The 13,436-nt window shown below is 56.7% G+C and overlaps 1 protein-coding gene across 3 annotated transcripts in view; it reads left to right on the forward strand.

Annotated features, from left to right (window-relative positions):
- ANXA11 (annexin A11) overlaps positions 1–13,436 on the forward strand; it is a 43,429-nt gene that overhangs the window by 23,182 nt on the left and 6,811 nt on the right. For all 3 annotated transcript variants that reach the window (XM_047073051.1, XM_047073050.1, XM_047073049.1), the window contains 10 exons: positions 2,011–2,073; positions 4,000–4,112; positions 5,047–5,439; positions 6,754–6,841; positions 7,052–7,146; positions 7,855–7,968; positions 9,736–9,826; positions 10,198–10,277; positions 10,414–10,470; positions 12,736–12,829. In XM_047073051.1, coding sequence (XP_046929007.1) covers positions 2,019–2,073; positions 4,000–4,112; positions 5,047–5,439; positions 6,754–6,841; positions 7,052–7,146; positions 7,855–7,968; positions 9,736–9,826; positions 10,198–10,277; positions 10,414–10,470; positions 12,736–12,829 — 1,180 coding nt within the window. In that variant the 5' untranslated portion in view covers positions 2,011–2,018. The remainder of the gene's footprint in view (positions 1–2,010; positions 2,074–3,999; positions 4,113–5,046; positions 5,440–6,753; positions 6,842–7,051; positions 7,147–7,854; positions 7,969–9,735; positions 9,827–10,197; positions 10,278–10,413; positions 10,471–12,735; positions 12,830–13,436) is intronic.

A 13,436-nucleotide genomic window follows, 5' to 3' on the forward strand; every position in this document is an offset into this window, starting at 1 on the left:
TTGGGTTTGTTTGTTTTTTTTAAATCACAAAACAATTTTCTTAAATTTTTCATTTCTCTTGTCTTTTTGCTGTTTTCCTTATTTGTTTCTTATTGTGCAGAACTTATTTTTATGTCTTTGGGGCTTGGGGCCACCTCTCATATTGAAATCTCTAGCTGAAATTAATTTTGATGTGTGGAAACAGGGTAGTATCCAGCTTTTGGTTGTTCGTGGTTTTGTTTTGTTTGTTTGTTTGTTTGTTTTTCCCTTCCTGGCTATGGATGGGCCTTTTGGCCTCAGTCTTCCGGGAGGAGACGAGAAGGGCATGAAAGGGTCTTTGGTGCCCAAAGCTTCTGCTTAATGGTGGTCTCCAGAGAGAAGGGCGTCTGGAACACAACTGCAGCTCACACTGACCTCGTGCAGGGTGCTTCCTCTTCCTCCCATCAGAAGGTTCCTGGTTCATCCATCATTCAGATTTCCAGGCTCTCCTCATCAGCAGGGGCTGGGGATTCTGTCAGAAGGGTCAGGCCTAGGGCAGGACCTGGGAGGACTTTATGCTGACGGCTCAGCCAGCCACGGGGAGGATGAGACAGACCGAGGGCAGCACCACTGGGACCCTCAACCACCTACCTCACCACAGTGTGCAAGGGGAAGGGTCTTTGGCCCATTCTGCTCGTGGCCAATTCTAGCTCTCTCCAAGGTCACCAGGCCATCATCTGGCCTCCTGCTGCCCTGCCTACAATCGCCCCTGCTGACACATCCCACATCCATCATTCCTGTGGGCCCTGTGGGGACCAGTGAGTGGCACCGTCAGCCTCCTTGACAACAACATGCACAGATCTCCAAAGGAGCTATGAAGGGCAACTAGAATCTTGTGGGTGGACGATGGCATCTAGAGCAGTGGTTCTCGGAGTGGGCTCCCCGCACCAGCAGTGTCACCTGGGAATTAGTTAGAAATGCAGATTCTGGTTCTGCTGACCCAAACTGCGGCGGGGCCCCGCAACGTGTTTAAAAAGCCCCTCGGGGGTTCACACGCTGCAGTTTGAGAACTAGGCTGGGGCCCAATGTACAGGGAGAAAGCGGTCACCGGGGGTCAGCAGGTATGACTGTTGAGGGGGCCTACGGGTTTCCTGCCACTCCCACCTGTCATTGAGTGCCTCTGCAAACCGTGGCAGCTGCCAGTGAGCAAGAGGAAGGAGGCTGCATGACAGTCTGAGTGGTCTGGGCCACAGCAGGTCTGTGTCCCTCCTGGGCAGTTCAAGTGGCGTGGCGCAGGCAGAGGGATCTGTATATAGAGGGACTTAGTGAGAGCAGGTATCCTACCGGCCACCAACAGGCAAGCGTCCTGGGTCCCCGGCCTTTCCCCTCCCCTACTCCTGATCTGCAAGACACTTACCCTTTCTGGGCTCCCAACTGCCTCGCTCGCCCTCACTCCAGATCCTGGGTCAGATGAGCTGTCCTGAGGTGTCTGGTTGCTAGAAATGATGATTCCGTGCCACAGTACTATGCCTGAGGAACCAGAGGTTGGAGAATGAAAAATGCAGCTTGGGGCAGATGCACTTTGGAGGCCACCGTGGATAGCTTAGGGTCTGTCGGTCGGGCTCAGGGGACAGGGCCTCTGGCTGGATGGTGATGAAGACACTGGAAAACAAAGACAAATGGACCCAGACCCCTGAGAACGAGGCAGTGCGCGCTCACCCCTGAGGTCAGAGAACAGCTCCCCACGTGTAGCATCCTGTGTCGGCCGAGGTGGGAGCGAAGCGTGGGAGAAAGGGGTTTGCCAGGAAATGCAGCCACTGGTGCGTGGTGAAGCCTGTCGTGGGTGTGGGCGCAGGCATGGGTCTACCCTTGCTTCCCTGTTCTAGCTGGGGGCCCACCCAGGAAGTAGAAGGTGAACTGGGCTGGCCCAGGTCACGCCCGAGGCAGCCCCTCCTCCTGCAGGGGCCTGGCTTGTGGGTGTCCCCGTTGTCGGGAAGGCTGGTGGCGGCTCCCGGCAGAGCCTGAGCATGGTTTCTTCCTCTTCCCCTTCAGATCGAACCATGAGCTACCCAGGTTATCCCCCGCCCGGAGGCGGCTACCCGCCGGCTGCACCAGGTAAGAGGGTCGGGGCCGGCAGGGAAGGGAATGAATGCCCTGTCTGCCCAACGTCCAGGAGTGGAGAGGGAGAGAGGAATGATGCTTTCCAGTCATTTCCTCACTACCCCAAGGGCTCAGCCAGGTGGGGAGGGGCTGGAGAAAATCCTGGACCCAGGGGCCACGAAAGGCCTGGATTGGAAGCACTTCTGGAAAGCCGGGACAAGGCCGAGACCCAGTTTCTTGCGTTATTAGCTGATAACAGCAGGCAAATGCCTTCTTTTCTCAGAGACTCCATTTTCTCAGTCTTCTCCTTTGCAAGTGGTTTCAAGTATCTCTCCTCACTGGGCTATCCCAGATACTAATGAGGTAGCCAGGTAAATAAAGCCTCTGGCACCGTGTCCTCCAAAGCACTGTTAGGTGACCATTGCCCCTTGTCACTTCTCCTACCCTGGGCTCAAACACGTGGTTGTGCAGCGGCAGGGTCCCTCCTGCCAAGGGAGGAAGAGGAGGCAGTCACTAAGGGTCAGATGGGCCTCCTGCAGCTGCCAGATGCTGTGGCCTGATAGCAATGGGGCTGCACCAGTGGTCAGGCCGTCAGAACCCGGCCCCAGCTCCAACACCTCTCTTCACACTTAGAAGTTGGCTCCTCTGGCCCCAGCCCCTCCTAGGTTCCTGACATGAGACTGGGCCCCATGGTAGGGGAGGAAACGAGGTCTTCTGAGATGAGGGGGAGAGGGGATCATTCCAGGCTGGTCATCCTGCGGTTGCCTGAGCTGCACTGCCCCTGGCCCCCACAAGACCACCAGGCACATTCATTTCCTCAGAGCCGAGGTCCTTGAGTCTGAGCACCTATGGCTCCTGAAGGCCTCCTGAGCCCACCCTGCCATCCGACAGGTGGAGAACGTGCCTGGAGCAGGGAGGTGGCTTGGCCACTGTTGTGTGGCATATCGAGTTGAGCGGGGCCATTTCCCTCTGAACGAGACACGGCCTGGGTCTGCCGGCACTGGCCTCATGGTCCTCTCCCCAGTAGGGATCCTGCCCTTGTGTCTTACCCCTGCCACACTGAGCAGCACTGAGAGGAGGTGATTCCCAGCAGGGTCTGTCCTCAGTGTCCCGGAGCCCTGGTCAGGAAGGCATATAACAGGCCAGCGGCCCGCACCGTGATGCTAGCTGCCACACCCCTTGTCCTGGCACCTGCTGCAGCATGGGAGCCCTGCATGGGCATTAGGTCTTAGTCCTGCTCACAGCAGTGTGACACAAATGAATTATTATCCCTACTTGTCAGCTGAGGAAGCTGAACTAGAGGGGCTGAGCCCCTCGCCCCAGGGCACACACCCCGTCCCTCTGGATTCAGAGCTGGGCCTTTTTACGGCTCTCCCCCAACGGCCCCCCTTGTAGGGATGGGTGTCTGTGTTTTCTGTGACCCAGCCCTGTCTCCCTCCACCCTCCCATCCTGCTCTCCCTGCCCTTCACAGACTTATGATCGCAAACAACCCGGTCAGCAGGACGCCCACCCCTCCCTGCCATGCTGTTGCTTCATTGTGGATTCTCGGTGCTCTCTGAGCTCACCGCTGTCATGGGCTCAGCACAGCATCCCCAAAGACCTGTTGTTGTTGTTTTTTTATGTCTATTCCTGTTCCATGATGGTGAGCCCAGGAGGGCAGGTCTGCCCTTGGCCCTCCTACCTCCTTAATAATATCCCACAGAGGTCCTGGGAGTGTTTGCTGAACCCCACCTTCCTCGGAAGGAGGTGAGGGTCCCTCTCTTCTCTTCTTCTGGCAGTGGGATTGGGTTCAACTCTCTCGCCTGAGTGTTTTCCGTGGGGTCTGTTGTGCCGTCCCCAAGGCCCTGCTTTGGTCTCCCCCCACCCCTGAGAGCTTGATGCTTTGCCTTTCCCTGTTGGGGGTGCCAGCAGGGTGCTAAAGGGCTCAGTGTTGCTTTCAGGTGGCGGTGCCTGGGGAGGTGCTGGCTACCCCCCGCCCAACATGCCCCCCATCGGGCTGGATAACATGGCCAACTACGCAGGGCAGTTCAACCAGGACTACCTCTCGGGAATGGTGAGTCCAGCCCTCCTGCTGGGGCTGCCCCTGGGGGCCACACCTGCATGGCCAGAGGGACAAAGACTGCTGGCTTTGGTGGCTTCAGAGGTGTCTGTGTGTGTGCGTACCTATGGGCAGGCACCGAGTACGGAACTGCATCTGAGAACGAAGGGTTTCCGTGAGGCCTCCCTCCAGTTCACCGACCCTGTGCATCTTGATTTACCATCCGTAAAATGAGGGGAAGGGGAATGTGTTGGGCCGCATGGTCTCTCAAGTCCCTTTCCGCTCTGAACTGGGTGGGGGTGGTGCCTTCACAGAATATGTATTGCGCACCTCTTTTTTTTTCTTTAAAGTTTATTTATTTTGAGAGAGAGTGGGGGAGGGGCAGAGAGAGAACCCCAAGCGGGCTGCACACACTGTCAGTGTGTGGGGCTTCAACCATGAGATCATGACCTGAGCCAAAATCCAAGAGTCTGATGCTTAACCGGTTGAGCCTCCCAGGCGCCCCCGGACATGCTCCTTTTATTGTTACTTGGCTTGTAAAATAATACATTTTATAATCTAAAAACAACTGCTGGCACAGTGTAAACAGTGCAGTCGGCACGCAGTCTCACCTGTGCCGAGCTTGTTCTAGACGCTGGGGATACGTGAATACAACAAACAGAAACCTCAACCCTGAAGTACGAACCTACTGGGAAGACAGTCGCCATAAGTAAACTGTGTGTTTTTAGAGCAAATATGGGTGACTTGGGCACGACGGCAGATGAGGGGTCAGGAGTGCAGATAGGGGGCCGGGGGACAGTAGTTTCAACCTGGGCGGTCGGGTTGGGCCTCGCTAAGAAATCGCTGGTGCTCGGACTCTGAGCTCAGGGCAGGGAAGGACAGATGCACGGGTGTGGCCGTGCTCATCAGGGACGGCCATTGATCTTAGGCTTGCTTTGTGGACTTTCAGGCATCCAACATGTCCGGGACATTTGGAGGAGCCAACGTGCCAAATCTGTACCCTGGGGCCCCCGGGGGTGGTTACCCTCCCATCCCCCCTGGGGGTTTCGGGCAGCCCCCGTCTGCCCAGCAGCCTGTTCCTCCATATGGAATGTATCCGCCCCCTGGAGGAAACGCGCCCTCTGGGATGCCTTCATATCCGCCCTACCCAGGGGCCCCTGTGCCAGGCCAGCCCATGCCGCCCCCTGGACAGCAGCCCCCAGGGCCCTACCCTGGACAGCCGCCAATGACCTACCCCGGGCAGCCGCCGATGCCGCCTCCTGGGCAGCAGCAGCAGCCGGTGCCAAGCTACCCAGGATACCTGGGGTCTGGGACCGTCACCCCTGCCGTGCCTCCAGCCCAGGTGAGTGCCCACCCTGCACTGCCCTTTGCCCAGGCCTGGGCCCCAAAGGCCCGCGACATGTGGCATAGTGTCTTCCACCGGCAAGGCCAGGGAGGGCGCAGGGGCCAGATAAGGGCTCGGTCCTCCACCCATAACATCTTGTTTTAACAGGGTGTTGCGTTCTCTCAAACCCCCCACCCCTGGTTTGTGCTCTGAAAAGACCTGAGGGAGCCGGCCTGTTTCTCCCAGTTCGGTTAGATGTTCCATGTGCGAGTTGGATCTGAATGTCCTGGGGTTCTCGTCACTCCTTTGTCATTTACTGCCCGGGCTCTGTGTTTTGTACGAGCTGCCGGGCCGTTGGCCTCAAGGCTTTGTGCCCAACAGCGCTTAGCCTTTAGTCCCCTGAGGTGCCTCTCAGGCTGGGTTTAGAGGATTCTTAAAACCTCCCTTGGCGAGGGAAGGGTGTTGGCGGTTCCTTCGGGACTGCTCTGGGCTCATTTTGGAGAGCATTTCATGTTTGCAGGGCCTAGAATTCATTGTCATGGTTACGTGGCCAAACCAACCAAGCATAGTGCTGGACTACTATTTTTAGACTGAGGGTCTCTGTCTTCCCTGCCCCCACAATCCCCTACTCCCGCCCTACTCTCTGTCCTCCCTGTGCCTTCCCCCTCGTCCCTTCTCGGAGCTTCTCTCCTTAATTCTGTTAAAACCGGCGTTGTACTGGCCACAGGAGGTAGTCCACCAAGAGACCATTTAGGCAGGAAAATTTGCTTGCCGGGAGTACAGCTGTTAGCATGAGGAAGAAGTCTGGCAGGCGGGTCACAGAGCCCGGAAATCAGCACTAGCCCAGGAGGTGGCGGGGCTGGGTGTACCATCGCGAAGGCTGGGCACCTGCATTTCTGGGGGGGAACACCTTTTTCTCATTTGCACAGAGGTGCTGTGCTGCACGGACCACCCAGACCCTGTCAGGAAGACCCGAATATACGCTCACGTGCGCTGTGGCAGTGAGTTATCAAGAAGAGGCCAGTGGCCCCTGCTCCCGGGGCCTCCCCCTTCATCGGGAACCCAGGCCCAGTCCTGCAGAACCTGGGCAGAGGGCAGATTTTCAGCATCAGGACTCAGCTAGAGCGGGGCTCCTAGCCGCAGGAGCCAGGCAGAAAGCTCAGTACCAGAACACGAGGACACGAAATGATCGCCGTAGGCCCACTCAATTATTGGTCGCAGGCTCCTTCGGGTACCCCAACTTGTGGTGGTCAGGGCACTTCCAGAGTCTGGGCTGGGGAAGTCTTGCGTTTCGGAGATACGCCATCTTACCTAAGATGTTTGTCCGAGCAGTTTGGAAACCGAGGCACCATCACAGATGCTCCCGGCTTTGACCCCTTGCGTGATGCTGAGGTTCTGCGGAAGGCTATGAAAGGCTTCGGTGAGAAACCCCCGGTGGGCGACATCCTCACGGCCCCTGGCTCGCCGGGCCCCCTGCGGGGTTGCCTGGAAGAGGGAACCCGGTCCCAGTGGTGGCGGGAGAGGAGGAGGACACGGGGGTGCGGTTGGGACGTCCAGGAGAATTGGAGGGCCCAGGCCAGGGTGGCCCCACGACCGCAGCCCTGCCCACACCTACCTCTTCTTTCCCTAGGGACTGACGAGCAGGCCATCATCGACTGCCTGGGGAGTCGCTCCAACAAGCAGCGGCAGCAGATCCTCCTGTCCTTCAAGACCGCTTACGGGAAGGTGAGGGGGACTGCGGGGCAGAGGGAGGCCTGCTCCCCGCCGGACTGAGGCGTGTCCTCCAGCACAGCCCTACTCACCCTTGCTTTTCCTTGGTGCCAAGCGAGTCTAGATCTCCTGGATGGGCAGTAAGGCCCATTAGGGCGCTTCCTGCTGCCCGCCCAGTGGTGGCCTCTCGGCTCATGGCATTTTCTAGAGTGGAAGGATACTCTGAGGGGGAAATCTCAAAGGCCAAGGGGGTGAGGTTTGATGAGAGGCGCCTGGAGATCCGGGTTCTAGCCCTGGCTCTGCCATGACTCACAGAGACTGCGGACAAGTCATTGCCCTTCCGCTCCCACCTGGCCTGTTTTCCCTCCTGGAGACCCAGGCTGCTAGTCCCTGCCCTCATCACGACCGCCCCAGGAGGTGTAGCTGACAGAGCTTTGAAGGAAAAGGCTTTCAGCTCTGAACAAATGCAGTGGGACGTGCTTTGAACTTCTGGGCTTTCGAATCTTAGGTAAACACTGGCTGAATTGAACAGGCTGGTGTCCTAGCCCTGTGCTTCTGCAACTTGACTGTGCCTGGGTCCCCTGGGAAGCTGGCTCACGTGGAGGCCCCGGCTCCGCAGGTCTGGGCTGGCTGAGATTTGGCTTCTCTGACGCAGATGCCGCTGGTCCCCAGACCTGTGGATTCTCAAGATCGGTCTGTTTGTTTGTTTGAATATTCGACCAGGATTTGATCAAAGATCTGAAATCTGAACTGTCAGGAAACTTCGAGAGGACAATCTTGGCTCTAATGAAGACCCCGGTCCTCTTTGACATTTATGAGATCAAGGATGCCATCAAGGTATGTACGTGTGCATGTTCACGTGTGTGTCCGCTTGCACGCATGGGCGTGCAAAGGCCAGGCCTTTCCCTGGCCTGCATGGTGTGGCTTAACCCGTTCGTTAGCCGCTGTTGTGAGTGTGGCTCCTGGACCCTCTCAGGTGGAGCCCAAGTTCTCATGACTTCTCCGGGAGGCAGCACAGGTATCATTCATCATCGGGGAGCATCCGGGTCTCTCCATCTGAAAAGCATGGTGGCAGCTAGGTTGTAGAGGAAGCTGGTGACATCGTGATAGGAAGAGGGATATGAGGCCCTGGGTGGTGCCATCCTTATTCATTTAGGACTCTGTTATTAGCAGAGGGCAGGGACCCAGGCAGGATTTCTCTGGTCTTTGCTGCTTCCCGAGTGTCCCCTTCTTTCTTCATCTGCTGGGGCAGAGGACCCCTGTTGACCCCACTCCATTTACCTATGAGGTTCAGCCACAGAAGAGACAAGCTGTCCCTCGGTCCAAATTTCACATAGAGTCAGATTCTGACTGACCTAGTTAGGGTTAATATCTGCCCCCAGTCCAGTGGATGGGGAGGAGGCGGCTCCCACAGAAGGAGGACACCCTTGTGAATTGAACAGGGGCTCCAGAAGGAATCCATCATTTTTCAGAGGGCCTGATAGGCAGAAAGACTTTTCCTGCCCCCAAGAGGAGAGGCAGAGAATTCAGGACGGAGCCCGGAGGGAGAGAGGACCCTGCCGAAATCCTCAGACATGCCCGCTTCTAGAGACGTGTCGGGAGGCAGTTGGGGATGGCAGCCCAGACCTCAGCCCAGCCCCTGCCCCCCAGCCAGCTGCGTGAGGTGGAGGCAATTGTTGAGTATAGGAAACAACACAGATTTGGGGTCGTCTGTCCTTGACAAGCTATGTGTCTTTGAGCATCTGTAAAACGGGAATGTGGATGTTCTTTCTTGTGGCGTGTGGTGAGGGCCGGGCATGGTAGCTAACCGAAGCTCTTTGTAAGCTCAAAGTAATCTAACAGCAGTGGTAATCGTGAAAGTAGCTAACCCTGTGGTGTACTTCCTGTGACTGGCACGTTCTAAGTGCTTTACACGCGTAGCTCATTTAATCCCCATGACTTCCCAGGAGTTAGGTGTTAGCGTTGTTCCCATTTGATGCTCGAGGAACCTGAGGCACAGAGAGGTTAAGGAAGGTGCCCATGGTCACACAGCTAATAAGTAGCAGACCAAGATTCAAGCCAGCCTAGGAGCCAGGATGCTGACCATGTCCTCGGCTCTCTCCCTGTCCCTGGCGTGGTTGGTCATCTCTCTCGCCCTCGTTGCTGCCTCTTCTAGATGTCTTTAGATTCTCCACAGTCCAGTCTGGGACTCACATTTGTCCACACGTCTGCTCTTGCTTTATACCCGTTTTTCAGTTGTTTTCTCGTCTCGTTCATTGGCCGAACTTGGAATAAAAACAGATCTGGGTCCGCATCTCAACCCCTCCCCCCCCCCCCCCGCCATTCACCGTGTGGCCTTGGAGAAGTCACTACACCTCTCTGCTCAGTTTCCTGGTGGTGCAGTGGGGTGGCCCTTCATGTGATCTGTGCTCCATCACCATGTCACTGTCACTATGTGGTACTTTTCTGGGCCTGGGGCCTCAGCAGCCAAGCAGGGGCGTGTGGCTGTGTTGGCGGCCGCTGCTTCTGGGATTCGTGCCGTGGGGCATAGGGCACCGGCTCCTTCCCTGGATGCTGGTGAGGGAGCGGTGACAAGCCTGTGGTTTGTGTTGTCTGCCACCTCAGGGGGCTGGCACCGACGAAGCGTGTCTGATCGAGATCTTTGCTTCCCGCAACAACGAGCACATCCGGGAATTAAGCAGAGCCTACAAAACAGGTTAGGCTGGCACCCGCCCTCCGCACACTCCTGTGCTCTCTGGGCCCCGGCCACACCCTTTCCCATGGCCTCTTAAACTTTCCTGGCCTTCTTATCACCTCATCTTCTGCCTCCCCCAACACATGGGGCTTTGATCCAAGACCCGCCCCTGCCTGCTGTTCACGGGGCAGGTGACTGAGGTAAGGGAGGGATGAGGGGGAGAACTTCTTGGGTGTGGTCTGGGCCAGGCCAGGCGGGCCTGGAGGTCACAGCCCCTGTGTCCCTGAAGGGCCGTGTAGACACCTCTCTCCTCGCACCCGCGCCCTTCTCCTGCCAGTGCCGGCTGGCGACTGCGGCTGCAGGGGGGGGCCTTCTCTGTGTCTCCCTTTCAGAATTCAAAAAGACCCTGGAGGAGGCCATCCGAAGCGACACGTCAGGGCACTTCCAGCGGCTCCTCATCTCTCTGTCTCAGGTACCTTTCCCGCGACAGAGCTCGGGGCTCAGAGCGGAGCGGGGTGGACCTGTGAGCAGCAAGGAGAGGGCTCGGGGACGGAGCAGGTACACAACCGCAGGGTGGAGACTTGACCACACGTCCTGCTTCCTTTCAGGGAAACCGGGATGAAAGCACCAGTGTGGACATGTCGCTCGTCCAGAGAGACGCCCAGGTGGGTGTGCTGGCCAGGGCCCCTCCTGGGCTTCCTGCATCGGGGTGTGCCCCCCCCCACTTTATTTCTTTTTGTTTTTGAGTTTATTTATTTTGAGAGAGAGAGAACACATAGGAGGGGCAGGTGGGGAGCGGGGGCGGGGGAGATAGGGAATCCCAAGCAGGTCCGCACTCAGCACAGAGACCGAAGCGGGGCTTGTACTCACGAACCGTGAGATCATGACTGAGCAGAAACCAAGAGCCAGGTGCTTAACCGACTGAGCCACACAGGCGCCCTCCCCTTCCCCCCACTTTTTTGCTGCTGGAGGGAGGAGCTCTGGGATGGGCAGATGGGCTCTGCTGCTTATCAGCCGTGTGACCTTGAGCGACTCCGGGCTTGGGCTCCAGCCGCCTCTCTATCTTTATCCTGCCCCCTCTACCCGCCCCCCCTTCCTGATCCCTTCTCAGAGCCAACCCGAGAGATAGTAAGTATTGCAAGAGTTGGTATGGGTGCAGGATGTCATGTGACCTGGTCCTCTTCCTGTGTTTGGTTGCATATATCATTATGTTTGCAAACAGGCAGACTTTACACTTGCCTCATAATGCTTTTGAAGGTCTGAGCCTAGGAGCCAGCTGTCACATTCGTTGTGCAGCCTGAGAATTCTGCCCTTTTCCCCAGCCTGGTATGATTGCGGACAAAAGGCGAAGGTCTCTCGCTGCGCCTCTTTGTCCAGGCGTTGAGTGCCTCTCTAGGGCAGTTTGGGTTTCCCCCTAATGAGCTCAGACCACAGCAGTGCTGGCTGGAGAGACAGAGCTGGCTTCGCCTCTCCCCTTTCATCACTCCTGCCACCCCCAGCCCGGCACCCACCAGAAGCTGCCAGTGGTCACCTCACCTCTGCTGTCTGCCAGATTGAAGGCGACCTCTGTGGAGGGCCCGCTTTTTAGGGCTAGACGGCAGCTGCTCGTCTGCTCTGGCCCATTTCCTTCCACACAGGGAAACTGAACCTCAAAAAGGTTGAGCCTTGTGCCCAGAGAAACCTGGAGGCAGAGACCAGATAAGGGCCCAAACTCCTGGCTTGTTCCCTGTGCCCAGACAGCATCCCAGATGCCCTCCTGCAGGGCCTATCCTAACATTTCCTTGGCTTGCGACATCCGTTCCCGTTTCTGGACATAGGGCTGGGCACCCCCAAGCTCCCAGGCTCTGGCTCTCCTGTTTTCTTGTTTCCTAGATAGTCCATTCCCTAGCTGAGGCAGAAGTTGCCTCCGTTTCTTGGTTTTGTGCCTGCTTTTCTGTCTTCTTAGTTGTAGACCTGCTCCTGCCTCACCTTGACCCATGGGATCTCCAGGCCCCTGGTGGCTGCCCTCCTCTCCTGGCTCTCGGTGCCTTTAGGTCCAAGAGCCACTACCTGGGGCCCAGAGGGCACCTTCGGGCCATCTGGTACTGGGGTTGCAAGTTGGCAAATATTTTGGGCTCAAACTTTCAAGGATTTAACAGGCAAGTGCAAATTCTGCCCGTTTGCAAACATCATGGTACCCGCAGTGAAACGCAGGGAAAGCACCTGTCACATGAAATCCCACATCTACGGTTGGAGTCTATCAGTTGTCATAATATTTATTGTTTCGTGTGTTCCCCCTTATAGATAGGGAAACTGCTTATAAAGACTGGGAAATTTTACATAGAAATCTGGATTTCTGGCGGCTCTGAGCCTAGCTTCTCTATTAAAGTGCACGGCAGGTGCTGAGAAGCGTTCGCCCCTCCCCGTGGTTGGCCTCAGTCCCCGCCACCCCCTGGCCTGACAACTGGCCCGTTTCTCTCATTTCAATTACCCAGCTGACCCCTTTGGGCTTTCAAGTTTGTGACCCTGGATCTAATCTGACCTTCACATTTTAAAGATGAGGAAGTGAGGCTCTGAGCGGGCCGGTGGCCTGCCTAGAGTCCCACGGCAAGTTGGTAGCCCGGCCCTCATTCTGTTTTGCCCCTGTGCTGCTACTCCCTTGCTTGGGTTAAAGCTGTTCCTTGCCTGTCCTGGCCCCAGTCGGCCTCGGTTCTCCTGGTCCAGGGTGTCCCATCCCTGTGCCCCGCCCCTCCCACTACCCTGCCTCAGAATCCTCTGTGTTGCCAGCGAGAGGATGTGTGAATGCTGGCTAGTTCCACACGGTGAAGGGAGCACGGCCAGGGTGTGCTCCCATTTCTTTCCCCTCTGGGCCTGCAGGGCCGTCCTAGGTGGCCTGGGCCTGGTCTCTGGGGTGAGGCCTGCGTTGCCTGGCCATTTTCCCATCTGTCTAGGAGCTGTATGCAGCTGGGGAGAACCGCTTGGGGACAGATGAATCCAAGTTCAACGCAATTCTGTGCTCCCGGAGCCGGGCCCACCTGGTGGCAGGTAAGGCAGTCCCAGGCCTCCCTGGGGCCAGATAGATAAGAGCAGACAAGATATGATGGGGAGACAGCCTGCAGGAACACTGGGCAATCCTACTCTGCATGGAGCTTTACTCCACCTTAAAGGAGCCCCCTGGTGGTGATTTAAAAGATCTTATTGGTGGGTTTCCCGAGTTTCTGCGTGCATCTGGTTCTGGAGGAAAGCAAAGGAAGAGGTGAGAGGAATGGCAGCCTCCTGTGGGCTGGTGTCTTTCTACACCAGAACGTGGAAATTAGAATTCAGGCAGCCCTCAAGGGCACCTGTTCCAAGTTATCCAGCGCCTGCATAAAAACATAAGCAGAAAAATCGTACATTGTACAAAAGTAGCATTTATTTACTCCTTCACTCAGCACTTATAAGCCAAGCTCCTGCCATGTGCCAGGTCAAGGAGGAGGTGTGGGGAAGCGGTAGGGAACAGCACCATGGAATCTCTGCTGTCCTAAGGCTCGCATTCTGGCAGTAAACAAAAACGAAATAAAGTCTGTGCCAGATGGCAAATCCTTTAGAAATGAACAATAAAGTTGGAAACGGGGATAGAAAATGGTACAGGGGTCAGGGATGGTGCTTGGGG

This window comes from Lynx rufus, unplaced genomic scaffold (genome assembly GCF_022079265.1).
Source record: "Lynx rufus isolate CCGP_SWC_20201006 ecotype Redwood Valley unplaced genomic scaffold, mLynRuf1.p SCAF_11, whole genome shotgun sequence".
In the NCBI taxonomy this organism is placed as follows: Eukaryota; Metazoa; Chordata; class Mammalia; order Carnivora; family Felidae; genus Lynx; species Lynx rufus.